Here is a 24,041-nt window from a genome sequence, read left to right as displayed (position 1 = left end):
TAATTTATCACCATATTAATTTAGCACAGGTCTCATTTTATGTAATGACGCCTAGTTAACTCGGGTTAAAAGTAAAATAACACATCTTAATAGTAGCTAATGTTGTCAACTTTCTTCCTAAATCTACTGCATAAGTGATTAAAGTTATCCACAAAAACTTACCTGGATATCTTTAACTAGTCACCATTCTCAGTATTACTCCCATAGCTTCTAGTCATCTGAAATGTCCCCTGGAATGCGTATTTCATTTGAGGGTAAAAAGGTGTGCAGTATGAATGTATCTGCATGCTCCCAGTTGTTTTCCAATTTTCTCTGAGCCATAATTGTTACATATTTAGGTTGAGATGGAAATGGAGAAATGCTAGAGCTACATTTGCAAGATGAATTAAAAAAAAAAAAAAAAAATCCATTCTGCTTTCCCTGCTTTCTGCAGTTTGGAGATATTAAAAACCCCTTGTGCTTTCTTGATATTCTCTATGAGATAAACTACATCTTGATGGCAAGAGCACCATGTTTATCCTGTCTTCTGGCATCTGCTGTCATATAATATAATCAATACTTGCTGCTAGCATTTCTCATTTTCCTCCAGAAAGAGTTAACCCTTAAACCATGAACAAGACTGTTATGTGGAAACACGACATAGTTTATCTAGAAAGACAGATGGTTAAAATTTACCAGCAGCGAATGGCAGTGTACTTCGCGGAGTCACAGATTTGCTGTCAGTGTGAATCGGGCTTAATTTTACTCAGCTAAATCAAGTCATCTGCCATCCATTCTAATTACTTCACTGCAGCTTAATTATTTATCATGCCATTAAAGGCGAATGACAGAAATGAATGCAAGACACAGATTTTGAGTCATTCGGCTCTGCACTATACAAGGTAGCAGTGAATCCTATTATGACCAAAACCTAATTTGTGCTGAAATAACATTTTCAAACCTGCATTGAATGTTATTCTCTCTTCTGAGATAAGAAAATGGTGTTGTATGTTTCTATTTTAGTTTGATACTACATCATTTTTTAAAATCTAACTGTGAAGACTGGCATAGGTACTAGAAAAATCTTGGCATCTGTATCATTTATGTAAAAGTTCTCAGCCCAACCAACCAGCTTCCTAAATTCTTATTTTACCACTATAGCTGAAAAGAGGGTTATGTCATTAAGTGCTAATTTGTAGAAATGAAATTCTATGCTTCGACACTGTATCAAACAGCAAACAAAGAAGAGAACTGCAGAGATGATGTACAAAATGCCAAGTCGTTAATGAAAAAAAATGAAGAAACAGTTTGTATCCAAATGGTCCACAAAGAGTTATAATCCGGGACCCCACATAGTCTGTGGTTTGAAAAAACACTCCTTCCTCAGGGGACGGAGGAGTTTCCCAGTTTCGTTTTTATTTTTAGAGTTCTAATTCCCTATATAACTACAAGAACACTTAGATCTCAGGACCAACATCTATTGGCTATTCCTTCATTGAAAGTTATAAACACTAGACGGCTTACTATTTTTTCAGTGACCGCCCCACAATCTTGGAATAATCTTCCTATTTATATAAGAGAAGAAAAGAACTTAGTTAATTTCAAGACTAAGCTTAAAAGTTTCTTATTCAATGATGCTTTTAGTTAATATTCAATGATGTTTTTAGTTAATAAATAACTTTATAATCCTTCTTAATCTTTTATTTTCTTATTTGTGCTTTTATTCCCTCCCTATTGTTGTAATCCTGAAATATAAAATTTGATACAGAATGTAACCCTTTAAATATAGTTTTCCTAATGTTTCATGATTGTAAGTTTTTGTAATTATGTAATTTTATTTGTCTATGTAATAACTACCCCAAGTTTTTATTCACTCATTATTGTTTGTATATCGCCTAGAATGTAGAATAGGCGATTAATCAAATTACATAATAAACTTGATAAAACTTGATAAACTTGATACCTACTAATTTGCATACTTTTATCCAGCGTACAGTACTCCCCCAATATTCGCAGGGGTTCCGTTCCAGGAACCACCGTGAATGTTGAAAAACCGCGAATACGGTTTTTAGGCAGGGGAGACAGGAGAGGGCAGCCGGAGCGCCAGCGAATGAAGGAAATCACTCGCGGTATGCTCCGACCGCCTCTTCATGTACTAAAGTCAGGCCTCACCAATCAGGAGCTGCTTTGACACGCAGCTCCTGATTGGTGAGGCCCAACTTTAGTACTGGAAGAGGCGGTCGGAGCATACTGTGAGTGATTTCCTTCACTCGCCGGCACTCTGACTGCCCTCTCCTGCCTTCCCTTCGCGGTTGGAAAATACTTCAAATGACTGGGACCGCGGACCGCAAATTCACGGAGGAGAACTGTATACCAAATGATCCCTAGAATGTGGATTTAATACTTTTAGGACCCCTGAGGAAGGAGTGTTTTTTTAGAAACATGGACAGTGTCTGGTCCCGGATTATAACTCTTTGTGGACCATTTGGATACAAACTGTTTTTTCATTTTTTTATTCCTTAAAGGCTTGGCATTTTGTACATCATCTCTTCTTTGTTTGCTGTTTGACACATGTCTGTTGGATTTCTTTGTTTATGCTTCGACATTGTTTCATATCATTAATTGAACCATGTTCACATCATTCTCTTCTTGGTTGGACTGAGAACTTTTCATCATCCTCTCATTGAGAGACACCAGTAGGCCTGGCCTTTAAGCACATCCTTCTTCTACCACCCCTCCAGGTGGTCTGGTCTCCAGTATATCCACAGTTAACATGCATTGATTTATGTTTTCATACATACAGTTCATCGATCATACGTGGGCTCAGTGTATACAATTAAATCATGTGAATGAGGTGGAGGGATCTATGACATTGAGTTGGGATGGGAAACATTGAACTGAACCTCTGCTGTCATCTAGAAGATTTGATTTACCCAGATATTCTGAAACATCTCATGAGGAATTAGTTGTGAACTCCAGGAAAACATATGTAATCCTATTTGATATAGCGAAACCTTGAATACTGATTTTACCATTCATGTCTTTCTATACTTTCTATCATTAGTATAGAAAATTTGCAAAGCTGATTGTTTTTCTTTGTTTGTTTGGGGTTCTTGGGGCTTTTTTTTTTGCAAAACTTCTTAACAAGACACTGCTTTTGTTTATTTTTGCTTACAGATACAGAGGCAGAAAGAAATGCATTAAGGGAGCATATTTATCCGAAACTGAGAGAATTCTGTAGAGAAAACTATGGTCTGGAATTTCAGGTAGGTATTCAAGCTTCATTCTTTCAAGCAACCAATTCCCTACCTCTTTTCATTTTGTAATCATTTGTTATCATTTATAAGCACAATTGGAATTACTGCTTAAATGCAATTTAGCACATACCGTATATACTCGAATGTAAACTGGGATTTGGGGGCAAAAAAATTGGCCCAAAAATGAGGGTCCCGGTTTATATTTGGGCCAGCGCCCCCTCCCAGAATTATTGCAGGCTGCCACCAGGTTCTGCACCCTGTACCCCTCCCTGCCCTGTCCTCGTACCTTCTCTGCCGATCCCTGGTGGTCCAGAGGTGCAGCGGGGCAAGAGCGAGCTTTCCATGCTCCTGCCCCGTTGCTAACCCAGTTGGTGGTGGCTGCTGCGAGATCAGGTTTCTTCAGCCACTGAGTGGCACCGAGTAGGAGCATGCATTGGCGCTGCTGCTCAGCGCTGAATGGCTCCTGAGAATTCTCACAAGAATTCGCAGAAGCCAGTCAATAAACCACTCAGCGCCAAGCAGTAGCTCCTGCTCAGTGCCACTCAGCGGCTGAAGAAACCTGATCTCGCAGCAGCCACCACCGACTGGGTTAGCAGCGGGGCAGGTGCGCAGAAAGCTCGCTCCTGCCCGCTGCATGTCTGGACCACCAGGGATTGGCAGAGGAGGTACAAGAACAGGGCAGGAAGGGGGGACAGGGTGCAGAGCCTGGGAGGGAGGTGGGCTGGATGCAGAGTGACAGGGGAGGGAGGGGGGCTAGGTGCAGAGCCTGATAAGAGAGGAAGGGAAGGAAGGAAGGGGGCTGGGTGCAGATCCTGAAATGGGTTGGGAGGGAAGGGGGCTGGGCGCAGTGCCTTAGGAAGGGGTCTGGGTGCTGTGCCTGACAGGAGAGGGGGCTGGATGCAGAGCCTGACAGGGGAAGGCACTTGAATATTAAGCCGCCTGACTTATATTCGAGTCAACCATTTTTCCTCCTTTTTGGGGGAAAATGGGGGTCTCGACTTATATTCAGATCGACTATATACGGTATTCAGTTGAACAAGTATATACGGTATTCAGTTGAACAAGCTAACAGAGGAGTTCAAAGAGGAAGATAACCAGAAGTTTAAAAGGGGAACTAATTGAAAGGACAGCACAAGAGGTCTTAGTGAAGCAATATTTCCTATAATGAATGTTTCCCATCAAGATTTCTTAGGCTCTTTACCTGTCAACTTGTATTTGCTGTAATGTGCTGTCATTTCAGTTTGGGTCATGCCGTACTATTGGTAGATCAATAAGCAATGCATGTTACGATTATACGATACCTAAACAAAAATATGATGCAATAATTTTGTTCAGGTTCTGGCAGTTACCTGAAAGAAACACAGGGATGTTAACAAACACATCTCAGAGACCCTGTATAGTTCTTGAACAAGGTAGATCCATTTGTAATTGGTTTATTGGATTAGTTTTGCTGAAATCTGTGTAATACAAATGCATGGCCGCATGGTGAGAGGTACGACTCTATCCAACTTTGGATATGTAAAATCACTCTCCTCCTGTTACTGCGTGAAGGAAGACCATCAAGCATGAATCTACTACAAGACCAGCTGGGAAAGAGAACAGCATATCAAAAAATTTCATATGCATTAGTCACCACATACTATCCCAGTTAAATATGGAAAAATCTCTTATGCTGTCCAACTACTGTATATTGGAATCAATGTAAAAAACAGAATTGTTTTTGTAGCAGGTGCAAAAATAACAGAGAAGATACTGTATATGTCTTTATTTTAAACATTATCTTTATAAAGCTATCAAGTCTTCAAGTAATAAATGACATGATATTGGGGCAGTCAGAATTTTTTTTTAACTGCTGCAGGTAGAATTAGACTCTGATATTCAATGCTGGGCTATGGCCTCTGGATCTTATTTGGGTCCCAGCCAATATTCAGTCAGGACCCACATAAGATACTTATGCAGGCCCAGGCTGAATACTGGACAAGAACCACATAAAGAAAGAAGGTGCCCTGGTACCTCCCCTCTTCCTCCCCCTCTCAAGGCAATTAGAGTCCCTGATAAGGCCCCATCTTCCTGTAGGCTCTTCCCTAGATCTACCTAGGACAGGAATGATCCTCACTCATGCCTGCCTGTCTCGGCTCTGGCCGCAAAATTTCTACTGCTACCTCTATCAAGCCTTGTTATAGAATTAATATGATAATGTACATTACTATACACTGGAAAAATCAAGAGGCAGCTTCAACTCTCGGATGATTAAGCATTGGAACTACACTGAGCACCTAATTAAACTGGCTTTTCTTGTGAGTCATTGCAATCAATAAGGACAATTGTCTTCAGGTTTTATGTTTGAATCCACAATTAAATATCAAGATTGAAAGTGGGTGAACTGAAATTGTATTTTAATTTAGAAATGGAGCAAAGATATGTACAGTACTCCCCCGAAATTCACAGGGGTTCTGTTTCAGGAGCACCCGCAAATTTTGAAAAGCGCAAATGCGGTTTAGGAGCAGATCGGAGGTGGGAGAGGGTTGCAGGGGCAGCGGCGGGTGCTAAAAAAACAATATTTAGGCTGGCTGGCGGTTTGGCTGTGCAGAAGACTGACAGGGGGGGGGAGGAGAGGAGGAGGAATCGTTTGTTCAGAAGGCTGATTGGCTGACCGGGGGGAGGGGGAGAGGAGGAGGAATCGGCTGTGCAGAAGGCTGATTGGCTGACCGGGAGGGAGAGAGGAGGAGGAATCGGCTATGCAGAAGTTTAAGTTCAAGTTTCAAGTTTATTATTTCTCTTGATTAATCGCTCAATCAAAATTCTAAGCGATGAACATTTAAAAATACATTCAAAGGAAGACAAACAATACAAATTAAATAATAACATCGGGTAATTACTCAGTACATGTTCTCATTACATAGGGTAAGATAGGGTTTTGAAATACAATTAATTAAAGAAAAGCAAAACAAAGGATAAACACAATAGGGAATCATATAACATCAAAACATATAATAATAGAATCACTGGTCTTTAAATTATTGAATTAAATATTAAAAGCATCGTTAAAAAGAAATGTTTTTAAATTGCTTTTAAATTTTCCTAAATCCTGCTCCATTCTTAAATAAATTGGAAGAGCGTTCCAAGTCTGTGGAGCGGTTACTGAAAAGATAAACTGCCATCTAGTATTAATAATCTTCAAGGAAGGAATGGTCAATAAATTTTGCTCGTTAGATCTTAAAGTTCTGCTTGGATGATATGGTATTAATAGCTTGAATATGAATGCTGGAGTCTTGTAAAGTAAAGATTTAAAGATAAGTAAACAAAGTTTGTATGTTATCCGATGGATAACAGGAAGCCAATGTGCATTTTTTAGAAGGGGTGTAACATGATCAAATTTTCTGGAATTAGTAATGAGTTTTATGGAAACATTTTGAATAATTTGTAGGCGTTTGAGTTCGGTTAGTGATATACCTTTAAAAAGAGCATTACAATAATCTAATTTAAAAATCACTAAAGAGTGAATAAGAAGGCTGATTGGCTGACCGGGGGGAGGAGGGGGGGAGAGAGGAGGAGGAATTGGCTGTGCAAAAGGCTGATTCATGAACTCAGTCATTCCCTGTATTTTCTGACCGTAAGAGGCAGTCGGAAAATACCGCAAATGAATGAGTCCACGATTCGTGAACTGCGAATTTGCAGGGGTCTACTGTACTTTAAAAGCAATGAAACCAGCAGGGTAATATGTAGATTTGAATATATCAGTGCTTACTTTTTAAATAATATCATTGTGCAGTTCAGTTTGCCATACAGAAGCTAATATACCAAGGGGCTCATTTTCAAAAAAGAAAAACATCTAAAAAGTGGTATAAAGTGGCAGATGGATGTTTTTTGTAACTAAACCCTTCCAATTTGCTGTTTATGAAACACATTCTGTAGACAGATTTCTATGCTGTTCATCTGTAATGCATCTTAATCTAAAGGGAGCGTGTTGGAGGGGTGGCTTGGGAAGGACTAGGATAAACTTATGATTTGAATGTTTTTCTGCAATAATTGAACATTTAAGAAATTGTTCAGTGCACAGTTTGGATGACTGGTGCTAAACCTGTTTTAACAATACATAAATGCCAAAAAGGTGCCCAAATTGACCAGATGACCACTGGAGAGATGAAAGCATGACCCCCTCTCCCCCCCCACAAACACTCCTTCAGTAGTCACTGACCCCCCCCCCCTCCACTATCCAAAGACACAAATGAAATGGTACATACCTGCCTATAAGATAGCTTCAGATGTTATGGCCAGTCTTAGAGCAGCAAGCAGGTCTCTGGAGTAGCCTAGTGGGCGATGTAATCAACCGAAGAGATGGGGACTCAGGCCCATACTCTACTACACTTATGGTGGATTTTGTGAGCCTTTCAAAATCCACCCACATCCAACTGACACCTGCAGGCATAAGGGCTTCTGGTGTGATATACAGTTTGGGGTGGGTTTTAGAGGACTCAACATACATTATAAGGGGGTTATGATGAGATGTGTACCTGGGCCTTTTTATGTGACGTTCACTGTTCTGCTCCCTAAGGCCTCACCCGTCTGCTGGGTTGTCTGTGTGGCCAGCCTACTAAAAAGTGCTAGCCTTTCCTACATCCCAGTGGCTTGCTCTGTGTGTTTTTCTTTTAGAAGTGTATATTTTTTTTGAAAATGGTTCACACATCTGAAATAGACACACGTCTGAAAAATGGCCATTTTTGAAAAAACAAGCTAGATATTTTGCAGTTTTGAAAATGTCACCCCCTTCCTCCCCCCACACCCCCCCAGTATTTGTTCCCAGATAGTAAGCAATATGTATACCATGTTTGGTTGAAATCTCTCCATGCGTTTCAGAGTTATGCTGATTGCTCATCTCAGCGAACCCGAAAACACTATGGGGTACACACTAAAATCTGTTGTTTTTGATAATTTTTACATATCACCCCCTTCCCACCCCCACAGTGCTTTTCCCCACATAGTAAGTTTTATGTATACCAAGTTTGGTAGAAATCTGTCCATGCGTTTCAGAGTTATGCTGAGTATTCTTCTCTGTGAGCCCGAAAACTATGGGGTAGACACTAAAATCTGTTGTTTTCGATAATTTTTACATGTCACCCCCTTCCCACCCCCACAGTGTTTGTTCCCAGATAGTAAGTGATATGTACATCAAGTTTGGTTGAAATATGTCCATGCATTTCAGAATTATTCTGGAACATACATACACACATCCAATTTTATATATATATATAGTGTTTTTTAGTCCCGATGCTCATAAAATTCCTATGAGCGTGGGAGCTGTTACCACCGCAGCCGTCGCTATAAACTGCACTATGGTTTTGTAAAGGTGTGTGTGTGTGTGGGAGGGGGGATGAGCTACTGACCTTAGAAGTCAAATGATGGTCCTATGAATGATGTTCTAATAAAAGAAAATGTAAATAAAGGAAAGGTTCATTTAAAAAAGAAAAAAGTGTCTGTCTTATCTTTGTTCATATTTGTTACTACTGTAAAAGTCACTGTGTTCACGATAAATACATCCTGAACTCAAGAGAAATATATTATAATTTATTCAGTGATTCAGTTTTGCAAGTCATCTTGCTTTTGCTGATAACATGGTCATGGTTATTACAAAATATCAGCATTGCTTTTTGGAGTGGTTGTCCTCCCCAGAAGGACATAATTATATTAGACACAGTGTGCTAGAAAAATGTAGTCAAATATTCACATGTTATCTTGTGTAGCTACTTTTTTTTGAGCATTTTTATGTGTTTAAGATTGTTTTTGAATTATTAAAACATTTCTGAACAAAGAACTAGTTCATCTTGCTTTGTTGTTAAAATCTAGTCATTTAACTTGGAGCAAGCAATATTTTAGGATGCGATTCTATATTTTTTTACCCTAGCTGTAAGAACATAAGAACATAAGAAGTTGCCTCCGCTGAGGCAGACCAGAGGTCCATCTCGCCCAGCGGTCCACTCCCGCAGCGGCCCATCAGGCCCATTGCCTGAGCAGTGGTCCCTGACTAGCTCTATAACCTATATCTACTCCTATAACTTACCTCTACTCCTATCCCTATAACCTACCTCTACACCTATCCCTTTGTCCTCTAGGAACCTATCCAAACCTTCTTTGAAGCCCTGTAATGAGCTCCTGTCTACCACAGCCTCTGGAAGCACATTCCATGTATCCATCACCCTCTGGGTGAAAAAGAACTTCCTAGCGTTTGTTCTAAACCTGTCCCCTTTCAATTTCTCCGAGTGCCCCCTTGTACTTGTGGTTCCCCTTAATTTGAAAAATCTGTCCCTGTCTACTTTCTCTATGCCTTTCAGGATCTTGAAGGTTTCTATCATGTCTCCAAGATCCTGAAAGGCATAGAGAAAGTATTTCTCATCATATGCAAATGTGCCATTTTTGTTCTGTGTTTCACATTTGCCTCTTTGGTTTACCATTCACACCTTTATAAGGCACGTTCCCTTGTGCAAGAGTGTTTTAATTATCTAGCACAGTGCATCGATATGAAGAGGAAAGCAGGAGTATCGGCAGCAGAAGGCAGGAAGTTGCAAGTTAGCTGACACCGGCGCCTCTCTTCCTGCCCCTGGAGTCCCGGCAGCTTCTCGCCCCACCCCCGGACCAGCAGCGGCAGCTGTGTGATTTTAACTTAGTCACACAGCTGCCGCTAGCATTAGTTTAGACTCTGTTTTATCAGGCAGCCACGGGGCCTTTGCTAGGCCGGCCCACTTCGATGATGCAAGGCTGTCTGATGAAACCGTGGCTAAACTAATCCTAGCAGCAGCTGTGTGGCTAAGTTAAAACCACACAGTGAGCTGCCGTTGTATAGAGAGAAGAGAGAATGCTGGACAGGGGGGAGGATGTCATGCATATTCATTGGATAAATCCAAAAAACCAATGTTTTCCACCCTAGTGTAGTGTGTTCATTCATTGAATACAAAGATAATAATCACTAATCCACTCTTTAATATTAAATAGATTTCATAACATTAGCATTCACATTCCCGTCACCTGCAACTAATCAATAATCACACAACTCAGTTGTATTGGAATAAATATTTGGCCGCAGCTTTATTATCTATCTGAATATTATCTCCACTTAAAATACAATCCATGTCCAAAACTAACAAACCCCCAATGCATATTTTACACCCCCTCAGCGAGCTATTCGGTGTCGAAACCAGCCCCCGTTAAGTCTTTAAACTTATAACATTCCCACAAACATGACCCATGGTGACGACAGGCCATGCTTCCCCTCGCAGCGGTGTTGCTTATAAGTGTTACATTAATTTATTTATTAACTGCTCATCTCCCAGATCCAACTGTGTGAAACCCCATTTCCGCCCTGCACAAAGCTGTGACCACCTCCCCCCCAATCCAATAAGCTCAACCAAACTCACCCAAGTCCACATATAACCTGTAAACCCTCCCTCCCCCCAAATACTGACACAAAACATTACACCAGCACACATGAGACGGAGGGATAATTTTTTTCCTGAAGAGACTATCCTATTCTTCCCCTTTCCTCACAGAACTCACTCCAACCTGCCACAACATCCAACCAATCCCGTGACTGCTCCATCCCCATCACCTTAGAAACCTCCATAATCTTTTTCTTTCTTACAAGCTCTATTAAGACTTTCCTACCTCCTCTTATAAATTTGTCAATCCTTATTCTACAGACCCTTGGCATCACCTCATATATTTCCCTCACTCTCTGCCGCCCCTCCCCCCCCCATTCACCCACATCACCATCCAATAAATATTTCCAGCAGGTGACATCAGCTCAGCTAATGTTATATCACACCAGATGAATCTGGTGTTCTTCATTATTGTAATTTGATCCATCAGGATCCTTCTCTCATTGAAGTTAGGCACATTTAATTAATATAATATACAGCAGTTAAACTGTTATATAAGCCAGTGCTTCTCAACCCAATTCTCAGAGCACACCCACTCAGTTGAGTTTTCAGGATATCCACAATGAGTATGCATGAAATGGATTTGCATGCTACGGAGACAGTCCGTGCAAATCCATTGCATGCATATTCATTGTGGATATCCTGAATTGAGAAGCATTTATGTAAGGCAAAGGTTATGATCATGTTACACCTTTAATTAAACAGGGACATTGGCTCCAAATATTGTTGCCAATTCAAGATCAAATATGAGAAAATGGAGACAACTTGGCCCAATATGTCAAGAGAAAACAGGAACAAAAAGGCAAAGGAAATGTCTTATGATCAACCAAGGTAACTTTATTGACAGTCCCAACTAGGATCCTGGTTTCGGCAGGACCACTGCCTTCCTTGGGGGACAAAAAGAACTGATGAAATGATATTGCTACCTATAGTTGTAATGTCATAAGATACAGGAAAGTAAACTTTGGGAGTCAAAATGTGTTGAAACCTTGTGTAAAAGAGGGCAACAGAACAGCCCTCTCTGTCTCTGTGCCCCTTCTATATGGCATCTTCTCTCCTTCTATGTCCCTTCCAGAAACTTTATGCCTCCCCCTTCCATCTCTCCCTTTACCCCCATTGGTCTGGCATCCATCTTCTTTCCTTCCCTCCCCTCCTCCAATGGTCAGGCATTTCTCTCATCTCTTTCCCTTCCCTCTTCCACACCCCCATGGTCTGGCATTTCATTCTTTCCCTTTCCTTTTCTTCCCTCATCTTCCTTCTCAATTCATTATCTGCATCTGTCTAGATTAAGTTTATACTACCCTGTTGTCAATTTCCCTTTTCACAGTTTCTACCTACAGCTTGCCACCTCTTTCCCTCACCCTTAATCCTCTTTCCTCCCCCCCCAACATCCAGCATGTGCCTTCTTTTTTATTTATCCCCTCCTTCCATCATGTGCCCTCTTTCTCTACCCCTTCCATCCAGCATCATCTCAAAGAAGAGTGACCAAGATGATAAAGGGGATTGAACTCCTCTCATATGAGGAAAGGCTAAAAAGGTTAGGGCTTTTCAGCTTGGAAAAGAGACGGCTGAGGAGAGATATGATTGAAGTCTACAAAATCATGAATGGAATAGAATGGATACACACATGATCTGTGACTACTTTTAAGGTGGTTGCCAACAACAGCGCTGGTTATAGAATCCGGGCCTAAGGGCTCATACATTAACCATGTGCTAATCAGTTAGCTGATTAGCATAGAACACGCCTACTGTCTGTCCCAGGACACACCCCAAGAAGCCCCCCAATGCCAAAAAAATAATGTTTTTTAGCATGTGGGAAACACACCAATCCCCAAAAGTACCATGGAACACCTGAGAGCATCTCACGGTAGTACTTTTTAACTTGAACTAAGCACATGTTAGTAAATACAACAGCATAGTAAAAGGCTCCCACATTTTAAAACAAACGAATCTTCACTTTCAATGATTGTATACAACCCATTCTATGGTTGTAAGATACCTTGATAGGGTTATGTAAGTCAGGATATCAAAAATAATAGATACAATTAAAATTGCACATTGCATTTTGTTTCCTGTAGCACTTTTATCCTGCTTGATTCTGTCTTCTTTAACATATAGTGCCAGATTTATCTATGCTGCCAATTTTCAAATTACTGACGCCTATACTTGACCCATTTTTCATTTTGAGTCATGGCAGATGTCTTATGGGTAGCATGTATGCAGAAGTGAACCTTATGTTCTACAACCCCCTCCCTCAACATACACACACACACACACACTCTCCTTTCAAATTTTGTAATTCCACCCCCTGCCCTTATTGTAATTGTCTTAACCATCATATCCACGCCCTCTAACATTGTAAACCACTTAGACATTTTTTTAATAGGTGAATTATTAAACATAACATAACAAAACATAACAAACTTATTTATATACTGCTATACACCGTGAAGTTTGATGCGGTTAATAGGAGTTAATTGAAGAGATCGTACATAAGAGGTAAATATGCAATTACAAGTAACATAGGAATACAAAGAACCATGGTAAGGTCAGAGTCGGGAACAAAGGAAGTAGGGAATACAAGGAGAACTCAAGGGATGAGCAGAGGTAGGGTCTCAGTACAAGTGTAGATACAGAGGTCCGAGAGGGAGGGTGAGGCGAGGGGGCGGGTAGAAGAACAGAGAGAGTCCATAACTAGAGCAAGATTTAGTGATCCGCTAGGAATTTGTTGAACAGGAACATTTTTAGTCTTTGCCTGAAATGCATGTATGAGGTAGAAAATCCAATAATGAGGAGGAATTCCCGGCTGTAGTGAGCTGCTTGGTAAGAATAATAGTTTAGTCACGTAAGTTTTCTTAGACCCTGAATAAATTTGGAAACTACTCCATCAGTTGTCATCCTTCCACCAGGTCTCAGAGATGTTGAGATGCTATTAAGATCCTATAAAATCAGGTAATAACACAAAGGAAGCTGCAACAGCAGGATTAGCCCAGTCACATTAGATAGAGTGTGAGCCTGCCAGGACAGATAGGAAAAAATGCTTGAGTACCTGAATAATTTGTAATCCACATAGAATTGTAGGATATGTGGAATATAAATCTAATATAATAAAACACTAGACCGCGCATGCGCAGTCCCATCGCGTGCGTCCGTTTTCTGTGCGGCTGTCGACCCGTGCTGTTTTTTGCTCTGCCCTGCTCCTTGCCTGAAGTCCTCTCTCCTCCCCCGAGGCGGATGTCGGACGCGGCGCCTGTCAGCCGTGCTGTTCTTCGGACTGCCCTGCTCCTTGCCTTACTATATTTTTAAGTTGAAAGACGAGGCAGCGGCTCCTCTCAGGATCCCCACCTGCGTCGGAAGTCCGACGCAGGTGGGGATCATGAGAGGAGCCACCGCCGCGTCTTTCAACTACAAAAAAAAATACTCGCTTTTAAAATCTTCAGGCGCGAGCGGTGGCTTGCCACACGCGCCCCAACTTCCCAACGCCAAGCACCCTTTTAAAATCTTCAGGCGCGAGCGGCGGCTTGCCGCAAACGCCCTGACCGCCAAACCCCCCTGCCGGTATCTATTTTTCCTCCTCCTCCTCCCTCTTGCATGCTCACAGCGTTTAAATGAAAAGCGCTGCGCTGTGCTGCTACTGGCCTCACCATCTCACTGCGGCCCGCCCTCTCACAACTTCCTGTTTCCGCTAGGGTTGGCCGCACTGTAGAGCAAGACACTGAGGCCAGCAACAGCGCGGTGCAGCGCTTTTCTGTGAGGCAAGTAAATTTCTGTGGGGCATATGCACAGGGGGAGCAGGAAATGAATGCTGCTGGACGGGGGAGGGAAAAGGAAGGGAACAGGGGGAGCAGGCAAGGGGTGGGTGCATAGGGAAGAGGGGGAATGCTGCTGCACAGGGAAGTGTGGGTGAATGCTGCTGTACAGGGAAGGGGGGAATGCTGTTGCTGCTACACAGAAGAGGGGATGCTGCTGTTGCTGCACAGGGAAGTGGGGGAGGGCGGGAAAGGGAAAGGGGGCCCAGGGAGCAATCTTGGTTTGCTTTAGGGGGGAGACAAAAGGGGGCCATGGAGCGAGACAGAAAGATAGGCAGGCAGCGCATGAGAATGAAAAACAGACACACAGAAAGACAGCAGGCAGGGAAAGAAACAGAAAGAAAGAAACAGACAGGCAAAGGGGGCCAGGAAGAGAAACAGACAGAAAGAAAGACAGACAGTGGGAGGGAGAGAGACAAAGAAAGGAAGAAAGAGACAGCTGCAGGGAGAGACACAGAAAGAAAGAAAGACACATAGACATATTCTAGACATATTCTAGCACCCGTTAATGTAACGGGCTTAACGACTAGCAAATAAATAAAATCCTCAAGTACTTGGATTTGCTGGAGATTGGGTAAAAAGGGGTTTCTGGGAAGCAGGCAATTGATCCAACACCAATGCTGTAAAGAGTTGGTTACTGTATTGTTTTACTTGCCTTTGCTAGTTCAGAGAGAAGCACATGTTCACCTCTCTGGAATTGTTTCAAACTAATTTTGGTTGTGCCTTCTCTAGAAAGAAATAAGTGTTGCCTTTTTGAAAGGTTGCATACTCTGACACAGCCGTTGGCGAAACATGGCCATGTCAGAAATTTTATGTTGTAAAGCTACCTACTCTAGTCTACTCTATATGCTCTTCTAGTGTGCCCCATAAATATAGGACTGTGTTTTATGTAATCCTATTTATATAGTAATCCTAGCTGGTTAAAGTGCTGAATATTGACAAGTAACTACCGTATTTTTCACTCCGTAAGACACACCTGACCTAGGAGGGTGTTTTCCGCTCTTCTGGAGTCTGTCATAGGGAAAAACACCCTCCAGGGATTCAAGACAAAGTTAGACAAGTTCCTGCTGAACCGGAATGTATGCAGGTAGAGCTAGTCTCAGGGCGCTGGTCTTTGACCAGAGGGCCGCCGCGTGAGCGGATTGCTGGGCACGATGGACCACTGGTTTGACCCAGCAGTGGCAATTCTTATGTTCTTATGTAGAGGAGGAAAATAAGAAAAAAACCATTCTGAACCAAATTCTCCCTGCCAGTCTCTGGATCCTGTCCCCCTTCTTGTGGTCTAGTGGTAAGCAGGGACATGATATAGGACAGGCAGGCCTAGTTGGCCTAGTGATAGGCAGGACCCCCCACCCCAAGGCAGGCAAGCAGGGTCTCCCAAAGTATATAATCTTTCTTCTCTTCTTCACTATCCATGTGTACCATTTCCTCCCCTTCCATTAATTATCACATCTCTGTATCTTTATTCTTCCCCTTTCCAGCATTATTCCATGTCCCTGTCCCTATGCTCCCTCTTCCTACAGCGTTTCTTTGCTCTGTCTCTTTCCCTCCCCATATTAAGCTTCATTTCCTTCCTCCTGTATTCCTCACCCTCACCCCGAGGCAGACAGGCAAGGCACCCCACCCCCCGAGTCAAGCAGGCAGGCAGGGCCCCCCCCGATGCCCCCTCCGACCTCTCCCCCCGTACCGTATAGTTCCTCCGGCAAAGCTTGACGGGCCCGTTCCTCCATGTCCCACCCGAACGAGAAGGGAGTCAGAAGAGTGGCAGTGGAGGCAGCTGAGGCCCAGATGTGCCGCCCAGCGCTGCCATGGGGGAAGGGAGAGAGTGTGTGGGAAGCAGGACTTGCTGTTTTCAGCAGCAGAGCAGCGCACAAGGCTGCCTGCCTGGTCGGCTGACATAGCTGCCTCCTCTTCCCTTCTGTAGCGGCAGAGCGACGCACAAGGCTGCCTGCCTGGTCCTGCGCCACTTCCCGTGAGAATGGAAGTGGCGTGGGACTAGGCAAACAGCCTTGTGTGCCGCTTTGCCACTACAGAAGGGAAGAGGAGGTAGCCGCGTCAGCTAACCAGGCAGGCAGCCTTGTGCGCCGCTCTGTTGCAAGAGAGGCAGCCGCGTCCAGTGAGGGAGGGCACCAAAATTAAAATAAGGTAATCGGGGGGTGGTTTGGGTATTTGCTCTATAGGACGCACCCTTTTTTCCACCCACTTTTTTGGGTGGAAAAAGTGCGTCTTATGGAGCAAAAAATACGGTAGCTAAGTGCTGACTCCATACTGGGAACGCCCAGAAAGCACCTGAGTTTGGCTTAGGCACTAATCAAGCATTTTTAATGGTAGTATCCAGTTAAGTGTTGCTAATGTGCTGATTGGCCCCGGACAAATGATTGAGATGGCCGAGAGCCATTTCAGGCCTTTAAATTGCTTAGAATATCAACCGCTTTGTGTTTGTAACTCCATCTTTCAAAGTCACTTTGCTGCAGTCTCACCCCAATATTTCGGTCTACCGAAAAAGATTTTATTAAGACTCCGATTGGTTCAGAATGCAGCTGTACGTTTGATATTTGGTCTTAAGAAATATGACCATGTTAGCCCTTTTACGCTAAATTGCATTGGTTACTTTTTGGGGCTAGAATGTTTTTTTAAGTTTGGGTGTATTTGTTATAAGACACTTTTTTGAACTACTGCCATCCTATTTGGTTTCTTATTTGAAATTGTCTTGTTCAACAAAAGGTACCAGAAATTCGGGTATGTTCATCTTCCCTGCCCCAAGGGTCTGCCGTTACAAAACTTTTTTGGACAGGACATTGGAGTATCAGGCTGGAAAGATGAACTCCTGGATAAAGCCGCTGATTGCTCAAACCTACTCTTAATTTACATTTAGGAAATCATTAAAAACTTATTTATTTGATAAACAAGAATGTTGACTTTAATTTTATGATGTAGTTCTATTTTTATTCTTCTAAACTTTTTATTTTTAGTAATATTTGAAATTGTATTTTAACCAGTGCTGTATCTGACTGCTGTATGAAGTATTGTTTTTATGAAATTGTATTTTTTTCGCTGAAATGTTTCAGTTTTTTTATTTCTGTTGTGAACCGCCCAGAACTGTTGGTAGGGCAGTATATAAGAAAATAAATTATTATGATTATTATTATGAGTACTCTGGGGCAGGAATCCTGACATATACTTTATTGCTTAAAAATCTGCCATTTGAAATAGTGTCTTGATAAGAGCATTGCAAACCATAGATTACTTGTTCCTAGAGTTAAATTTACTCTATTTTTTAAAATTAATTATTGTGAAAGCTTAGCTAGACAAACATAACTATAAAACACTGGGCATTGACATGAAGTTTTATAGGGACCAGAAGCCAGAACACATTAATCACTGGTTGATCAGCCGCACTGTTGGAACAATAACTTCTCATAACCACTTGCTGGTGTAAACAATCAGGACACACAGAGCTCCTGCTGAGAGCAAACGTAAAAAGAGTGATGTTATGGCTACTCAAAGGAAATGGCTGTTTTACTTCTGAATGATATATCTGGTATTTCCTCCTTTGTTTGGTCTTTCTTTTTGTGCAGAATTATTTGCTTCTGTCTGATAATGTCCTTCTGATTTTGAAAAGTCAACAGATCACATGCTGTGTTTTTCTGATTGCTGCTATTAACAATATGACACCAGTGAGACAAAAATATACCAACCCAGTTCTCTCTCTCTCGATTGACTCTATCCATTGAAATAATTTAGGGGTCTTGTTACTGAGCTGTGGTAAAAAGTGGCTTTAGCACACCCAAACACAGGTTTTTCCTACATGCTAAGGGCCAGATTATATTAACAGTGCCTAGTGTCCTTCATAGAATCTTGCCTAGTGGCGCTTAGGCATCACTAGGTATCCTACAGGTAGGCGCTGGTATATTAGGCCAGGTTTTTACTTGACAAAATAATATTACTCACACTATTCCCATATACATGAAAAAGTGTATTCAACCTATTCATTCAGAATGAATAGGTTGAATACACTTTTTCATGTATAAGGGAATAGTGTGAGTAATATTATTTTGTCAAAATTTTCCCATTAGGGGACTTCAGTATAGTATAGCAGGTTTTTACTTGGCCTAATTTACCAGCACCTAAAGATGCCTAAGTCGACCATGCCTTTTCTCCAGCCAAAACCACGCCTACTTTTCAGATAGGCATTGTTAGATGTCGGTGGGTGCCTCGACGTAGATGTCGCTAGGCATCCTAAGAGTTTCATGCAGAATTCTTAATTGGTGATTTAATTTTCCTTTTTTTTTTTTTTGCTTGAAAACTGGTGTGGTTAGTCAATTGCTTATTCTTCAATATTTTAAATCTCATCCCTACAATATGGAGAGTTTAAAATTACTGGATGGTGCACTCAAACCTGTCCTAATGTGTTATCCATCCTCCTCTTTTTGAAAAGAAATTGTAGTTATATCCTTTCTTCCCTGCTGGTTTGGTTATGTCTTTTTTTATATTTTATATTTCTCTTTTTAGATTATTAACTAATATTGTTTACCGCTTGGACAATGTTTCATTTGTGGGATATCAAATTATAATAAACTTGAACTTGAATTACCATTCCAATTAAGTCAATTAAAAAAAAAAAAAAAGTTGCATGAGGATTCCAAAGTTAGGTATCGATAGGTATCCTTGATTAGCGTGCCTAGCAGCGCCTAATGTAGGCATCCTATACACCCTCTGGTCATTTTTACCGCTGCAGGAAAATGGCCAGGTTTTTAAAAAATGTTCCTATTAATGGCCACATACTAATTTTGCCATTACTCTTTAATGACAGGTTTGGGAATCACTGATCCAAACAACGTGTAGCCTGAGGGTTACTCTTGATTCTGCTCTGACTATGAAGGTGCAAGTTTTCTTTAAGCTCAGGATTGTCTGCAGGCTTAGAGATTTCATTACTGATGATAATTTAGGTTAGTTATGCAGAGCACTGTAGGTCCATTTTTTTTCATTACTGAAATGTGCTATTGATTGGTATTTCTAAAAATTTAGTGAGAGTGTTGCGGTTGGCACAGAATTTTGCAGCCAGAGTTATTGCCAACTGTTCGTGATTTTCTTGTGTTACACTGATTTTGATGAGACTGCATTGGTTCTCTATTGAGCAGTAGATTTGTTTTAAAATACTGCTGTTATTTTTCAGAGTACTGACCAACTGTATTTCTGTAGTTGTATCTGCTAATCTCAGACTCTGTCAACCATCAAGAGCTCTTGAGAGTGTAAATAAGCAGTTGCTTGATATTCTATCTGTTCATCTGGTTAGATTAAAAGAATATAGGCCCCCAATTTTCTAGATCATTGGACCAAGACTTTGGAATGCCTTATCTTCAGAGATTCAGGAGTTACAAACCCTAGAACAATTTAAGCAAGAGCTAAAATCTTCTCTTCTTTGACTGACATGGAGCTAGATTCTTTAAGCCCACGAATCAGATCTGATCCATGAGCAATCTGATTTGATCCGTGGCCGAGGGGGCTGATTCACAAATCGCCCTCATGCAAATGAGGGCAATCAGACTCATGCCCCTAACCGACTGCACAGATCGCTCTCCAGTGATCCCGACACATGCGCAGACCGTCTGTAGATGGTCTGTGCATGCACTGGCCCTCTGTGCCCGGCAGAGCTGGAAATACTATTTTTTTTTTTTTAATTCTTTATTAATTTTCAAAATTACAACAAATGCAACGGATAATAATACAATAAAAGCATATTCATCTTTCACATGTTCATAAATCAACCATTTTCACCCACCCATCCATCACCCACCCCCGGACCAATAATCATTCAATATAACACAAAAACATTACGTAGTATATGCTTGTCTACATTTGCTTTATATAAGCGTTTGTTTGTTATCTTTTGTGCGGCTTTTTACACCTTAACCACCATGGACATCTGAGAAAGGCGTGTTATCCGAAACACAGACCATGTCAGGTCCCTTGGTTGGTAATAAGGTTGTATTTTTTTACTGCATTTTGATTGTTTGAATAAACAACGGCATCTTGTACATATCTGCAGTTTGTTCGTTGTTTTTTACTTGCTGCTTGCTTCACTGCAGACTACGTTGGATTCTTCTTTTCTTTTTACAAAAACATATATTACCATAAATATCTTACCTTATTCTGAATAATGATATCATTATACTTTTTTTTAAAACTTGTTTGCGAGCCTGTGGTTTTAACCCGCTTTAAACCTGCGGGTTAAAACCATGGGCTCGCACTGCAGGGAAGGCAAGGAGAGTCGGGGCAGAAGCAGGGCGGCGATTGGGGCAGAGAGCAGGAGAGTCGGGGTAGAAGCAGGGCGGCGAGTTGGGGTAGAAGAAGGCCGGCAATCTGGGCAGAGAGCAGGAGATGCAGTCGGAAAGGAGGTGAGCAACTGGTCCCCAGCAGTTGCTTGTTTCTTGATTAGCCAGCCCAGTCGGTGTTCCAGTGTTTTGTTAGTGAATCGCTGCCTGCCTACTTTACATGCCGTTTCCCCTCATTTGCATCCGGGGTCAGAGGAAAATTGGTTTGCAAAGTGGTCGGGAAACGATCGGTGTCCTTAGTGAATCCAGCCCATGGTCTGGTACCTGTTATTAAGTTTAAAATGAATGATTTATTTGAGAGTGATTTTATCCTTTTTGATGTTTTTATGTTCATTAGATTTTTCTTCTCTTTTTTGCATGTTTTAACTCAGTGTTTCTCAACTCGGTCCTAGAGTACCCGCTTGCCAGTCAGGTTTTCAGGATATCTACAATGAATATGCCTGAAAGAAGCAATGTAAACATTATTTTATGCATATTGGGCCAGATTCTATAAACGACATCTAAAGTTAGGCACCTAACTTAATTGGCAAAATACCTTTAATAGACTAAATAAGTGGAAAACAAATTACCCCCCCCCCCCAGGTTACTAAGCCACAGTAGAGGTTTCTACCATGGCTTGGAGTGCTAAATGCTCTGATGCTGCTTTGACACTCCTATGAGCATTCCTATGCTGCTCTGACACTCCTATGAGCGTTGGATCATTTAGCTCCCTGGGCTGTGGTTGAATCCTCTACCGCGGCTTAATAAAAGGGGGGTTAATTGGGCAATAGGCACCTATCTGATTTTATAAAAGATAGGCGCCTATCGCATGGTGCTTAGTGGCGCCTAATGCCTAAGTGGGCGTTTCTATGGGCGGAGCATGACTTAGGCACCACTAAACGCGATTCTCTAATAACTTAGGGGACTGAAATGTAGGCCTTTAAAACCAGGGCCTATATTTCAGGTGCCTAGGCATCACCAGCCACAATTCTGTAAATTATGCCTAAGTGCGATTGACATGTGGCCAGCACCATTTTTCTAAGCGCCAGCCGATTTAGGCGTTGTTTAGAATCAGTCTGATTGGCTGACCGGTTTTCCCCAGCACAGGTCCAAGAACCTTTGTCCCAAAAGAGGACATTTAGAGGGGAATTCATCAAAGGGCACTATCATTCTTATCACACACTAATTGCATTTGTGTGTGCTGATTAGGACACGCTAAATGCTAATGAGTCCATTATATTTCCATGGGCATTTTTAGCGTTTAGAGTACACTAATCACTAGTGTTTGCTATTGTGGTAGCGCTCTTTGACTAATTCCCCTCTTAGTAATCTGGGAGAGGTATAGTGAAAGAGAAACTGCACTTTAAAAAGAGTTTATATATGTGTTTGTTGAATATCAGAATCTTGTCTTCACAGGTCTATACCTTCTCAGCCTCAAACTGTCAAATGTTGGCAGCACCTTCTAGATCTATAAGTGGTGTGTATCTAGTAGCTGTCAGTCATCTGTCTAGCAATCTGTGAATTATGCAAGCAGTGTAATAGAGCAAGTCATTTTAATGGGAAAGCTAGTGATGGAGGAGCGTTGGTGTCGGGCTTGTAGAAAGCTGTGGATTAAATATTTAAATCAGTGAGTCCGTTCCTCAGGCAGAGATCTACTTGGAATTCGTTCTAAACAATTTTCAATTAATATTGGTTAGCTAGTGCTAAACATTTTTATGTGGAAGTCAACCTATTGTTTCTAAAGTAACGGTGAATTCTTTTGTTTTCTTATTTAATATACATTCTGGGAAATCCTCTGTAAATCTTGTTGATGCATGTGAGAGTATAGGTCATATAGAAGAGATGACAAAAGCATAACTATTAAATCGTTTATCCCCGATGAATCTCACCCTACAAAATTGGGTACATAAGAACATAAGAAATGCCTCCACCGAATCAGACCATTGGTCCATCCAGTCCGGTGACCCGCACACGCGGAGGCCAATCCAGGTGTTCCCTGTTTACGTCCTAGGTGTTCCCTGATGAAGACCCTATTTTCCCGTATCCCTCAATGTGATTTGCAAGCAGGTGTGCGTCCAACTTGCACTTGAATCTCATAATGGAGGTTTCCGTCACCACCTCCTCCGGGAGAGCATTCCAAGCGTCCACCACTCGCTGGATAACATTTATAACCTCCCATGAGTGTCATTCCCCTGTGTCCATCTACTCAGTATCATGGAGGCTGTGGGGAGGAACAAGCTTAGATATTCACCAGTCCCTCTCGCTTGGGCTACGTGGTGGCCAATTGGCAGTATGGTAGCTTTTGGGTTTGAAGAGGGGTTTAGGAGTTCATTCGCTCTCCTCCCCCCTCCCCCCATCCCTGTGATAAGCAGAAGCTGGTTGCTATGAATAGGACCAGTTGCAGTTTGATATCTAAGAGGCAACTGTCTGCCACTCCTTTAAGTCACTGCCTTCCTGGCTCTGCAAACCATCTAGGAGGGTGGGGAAGTGAGAGATGGTGACTACAGGGTGGGGGGAATGGGAGAGATAGTGTTGATGATGGAGGGGGGAGTGAGAGAACAGGTGATGACAGAATGGGGGAATAAGAGAGAGAAAATGGGTGACAGCAAGGTTGGGTAATGAGAGAGAGAGAGATATAGTGAGAGACTGTGCAATTACAGGGTTGGGGGAATAAAGAGAAAGAGACTGAGGCACAGATTCTCAAAACTTTAATGCCCTCGCTAAAATGATTTCCGGCGGTTTAGCCTGCACACATTTTAGGGGTGGATTATCAAAACGGGTTATCTCTGTCTTTAGTGAGATTTCTAACAGTCTCCGATAATGACATACAAATGGGCTCTTCAACATTGAAATGAACCCTCCTGTGCATTCTTAAAAAATTGCTGAGCCATTTTCTAAAACTGACGTTAACTTTTAGCTACAAAAATAAGTGACTGGTCCAGGGGTGCCAGTACAGTGACTGCACTGTTTTAAACCCCAGTATGGCAGTGTCAGAAACTGCTAAAAAGTCGTGTTGTGATGCAGCGGGAGAGATGCTCATTCTCTCCCCTTACATCACAACACCCCCCCTGCAGCGGGAGAGATGCCGATTCTCTCTCACTGCCAACCAACAACCCCCCCACCCCCAAAGTGGGAGAGATGCCCAATCTCTCCTGCCACAAACAACCCCCCTTGCAGCAGCTGCAACCCCCCCCCCCCTTGCAGCGGGAGAGATGCCGATACTCTCCCACTACAAACAACCCCCCCTGTAGC

At 42.0% G+C, this 24,041-nt stretch overlaps 1 protein-coding gene across 1 annotated transcript in view; it reads left to right on the top strand.

Annotated features, from left to right (window-relative positions):
* The window catches only part of NWD2 (NACHT and WD repeat domain containing 2), a 315,451-nt gene that overhangs the window by 108,825 nt on the left and 182,585 nt on the right, over positions 1–24,041 (top strand). The window contains exon 2 of the mRNA XM_033947664.1: positions 3,157–3,245. Coding sequence (XP_033803555.1) covers positions 3,157–3,245 — 89 coding nt within the window. The remainder of the gene's footprint in view (positions 1–3,156; positions 3,246–24,041) is intronic.

Source organism: Geotrypetes seraphini, chromosome 1 (assembly GCF_902459505.1).
Source record: "Geotrypetes seraphini chromosome 1, aGeoSer1.1, whole genome shotgun sequence".
Taxonomy (NCBI): Eukaryota; Metazoa; Chordata; class Amphibia; order Gymnophiona; family Dermophiidae; genus Geotrypetes; species Geotrypetes seraphini.
This window is presented reverse-complemented; position numbering and strand designations above follow the sequence as displayed.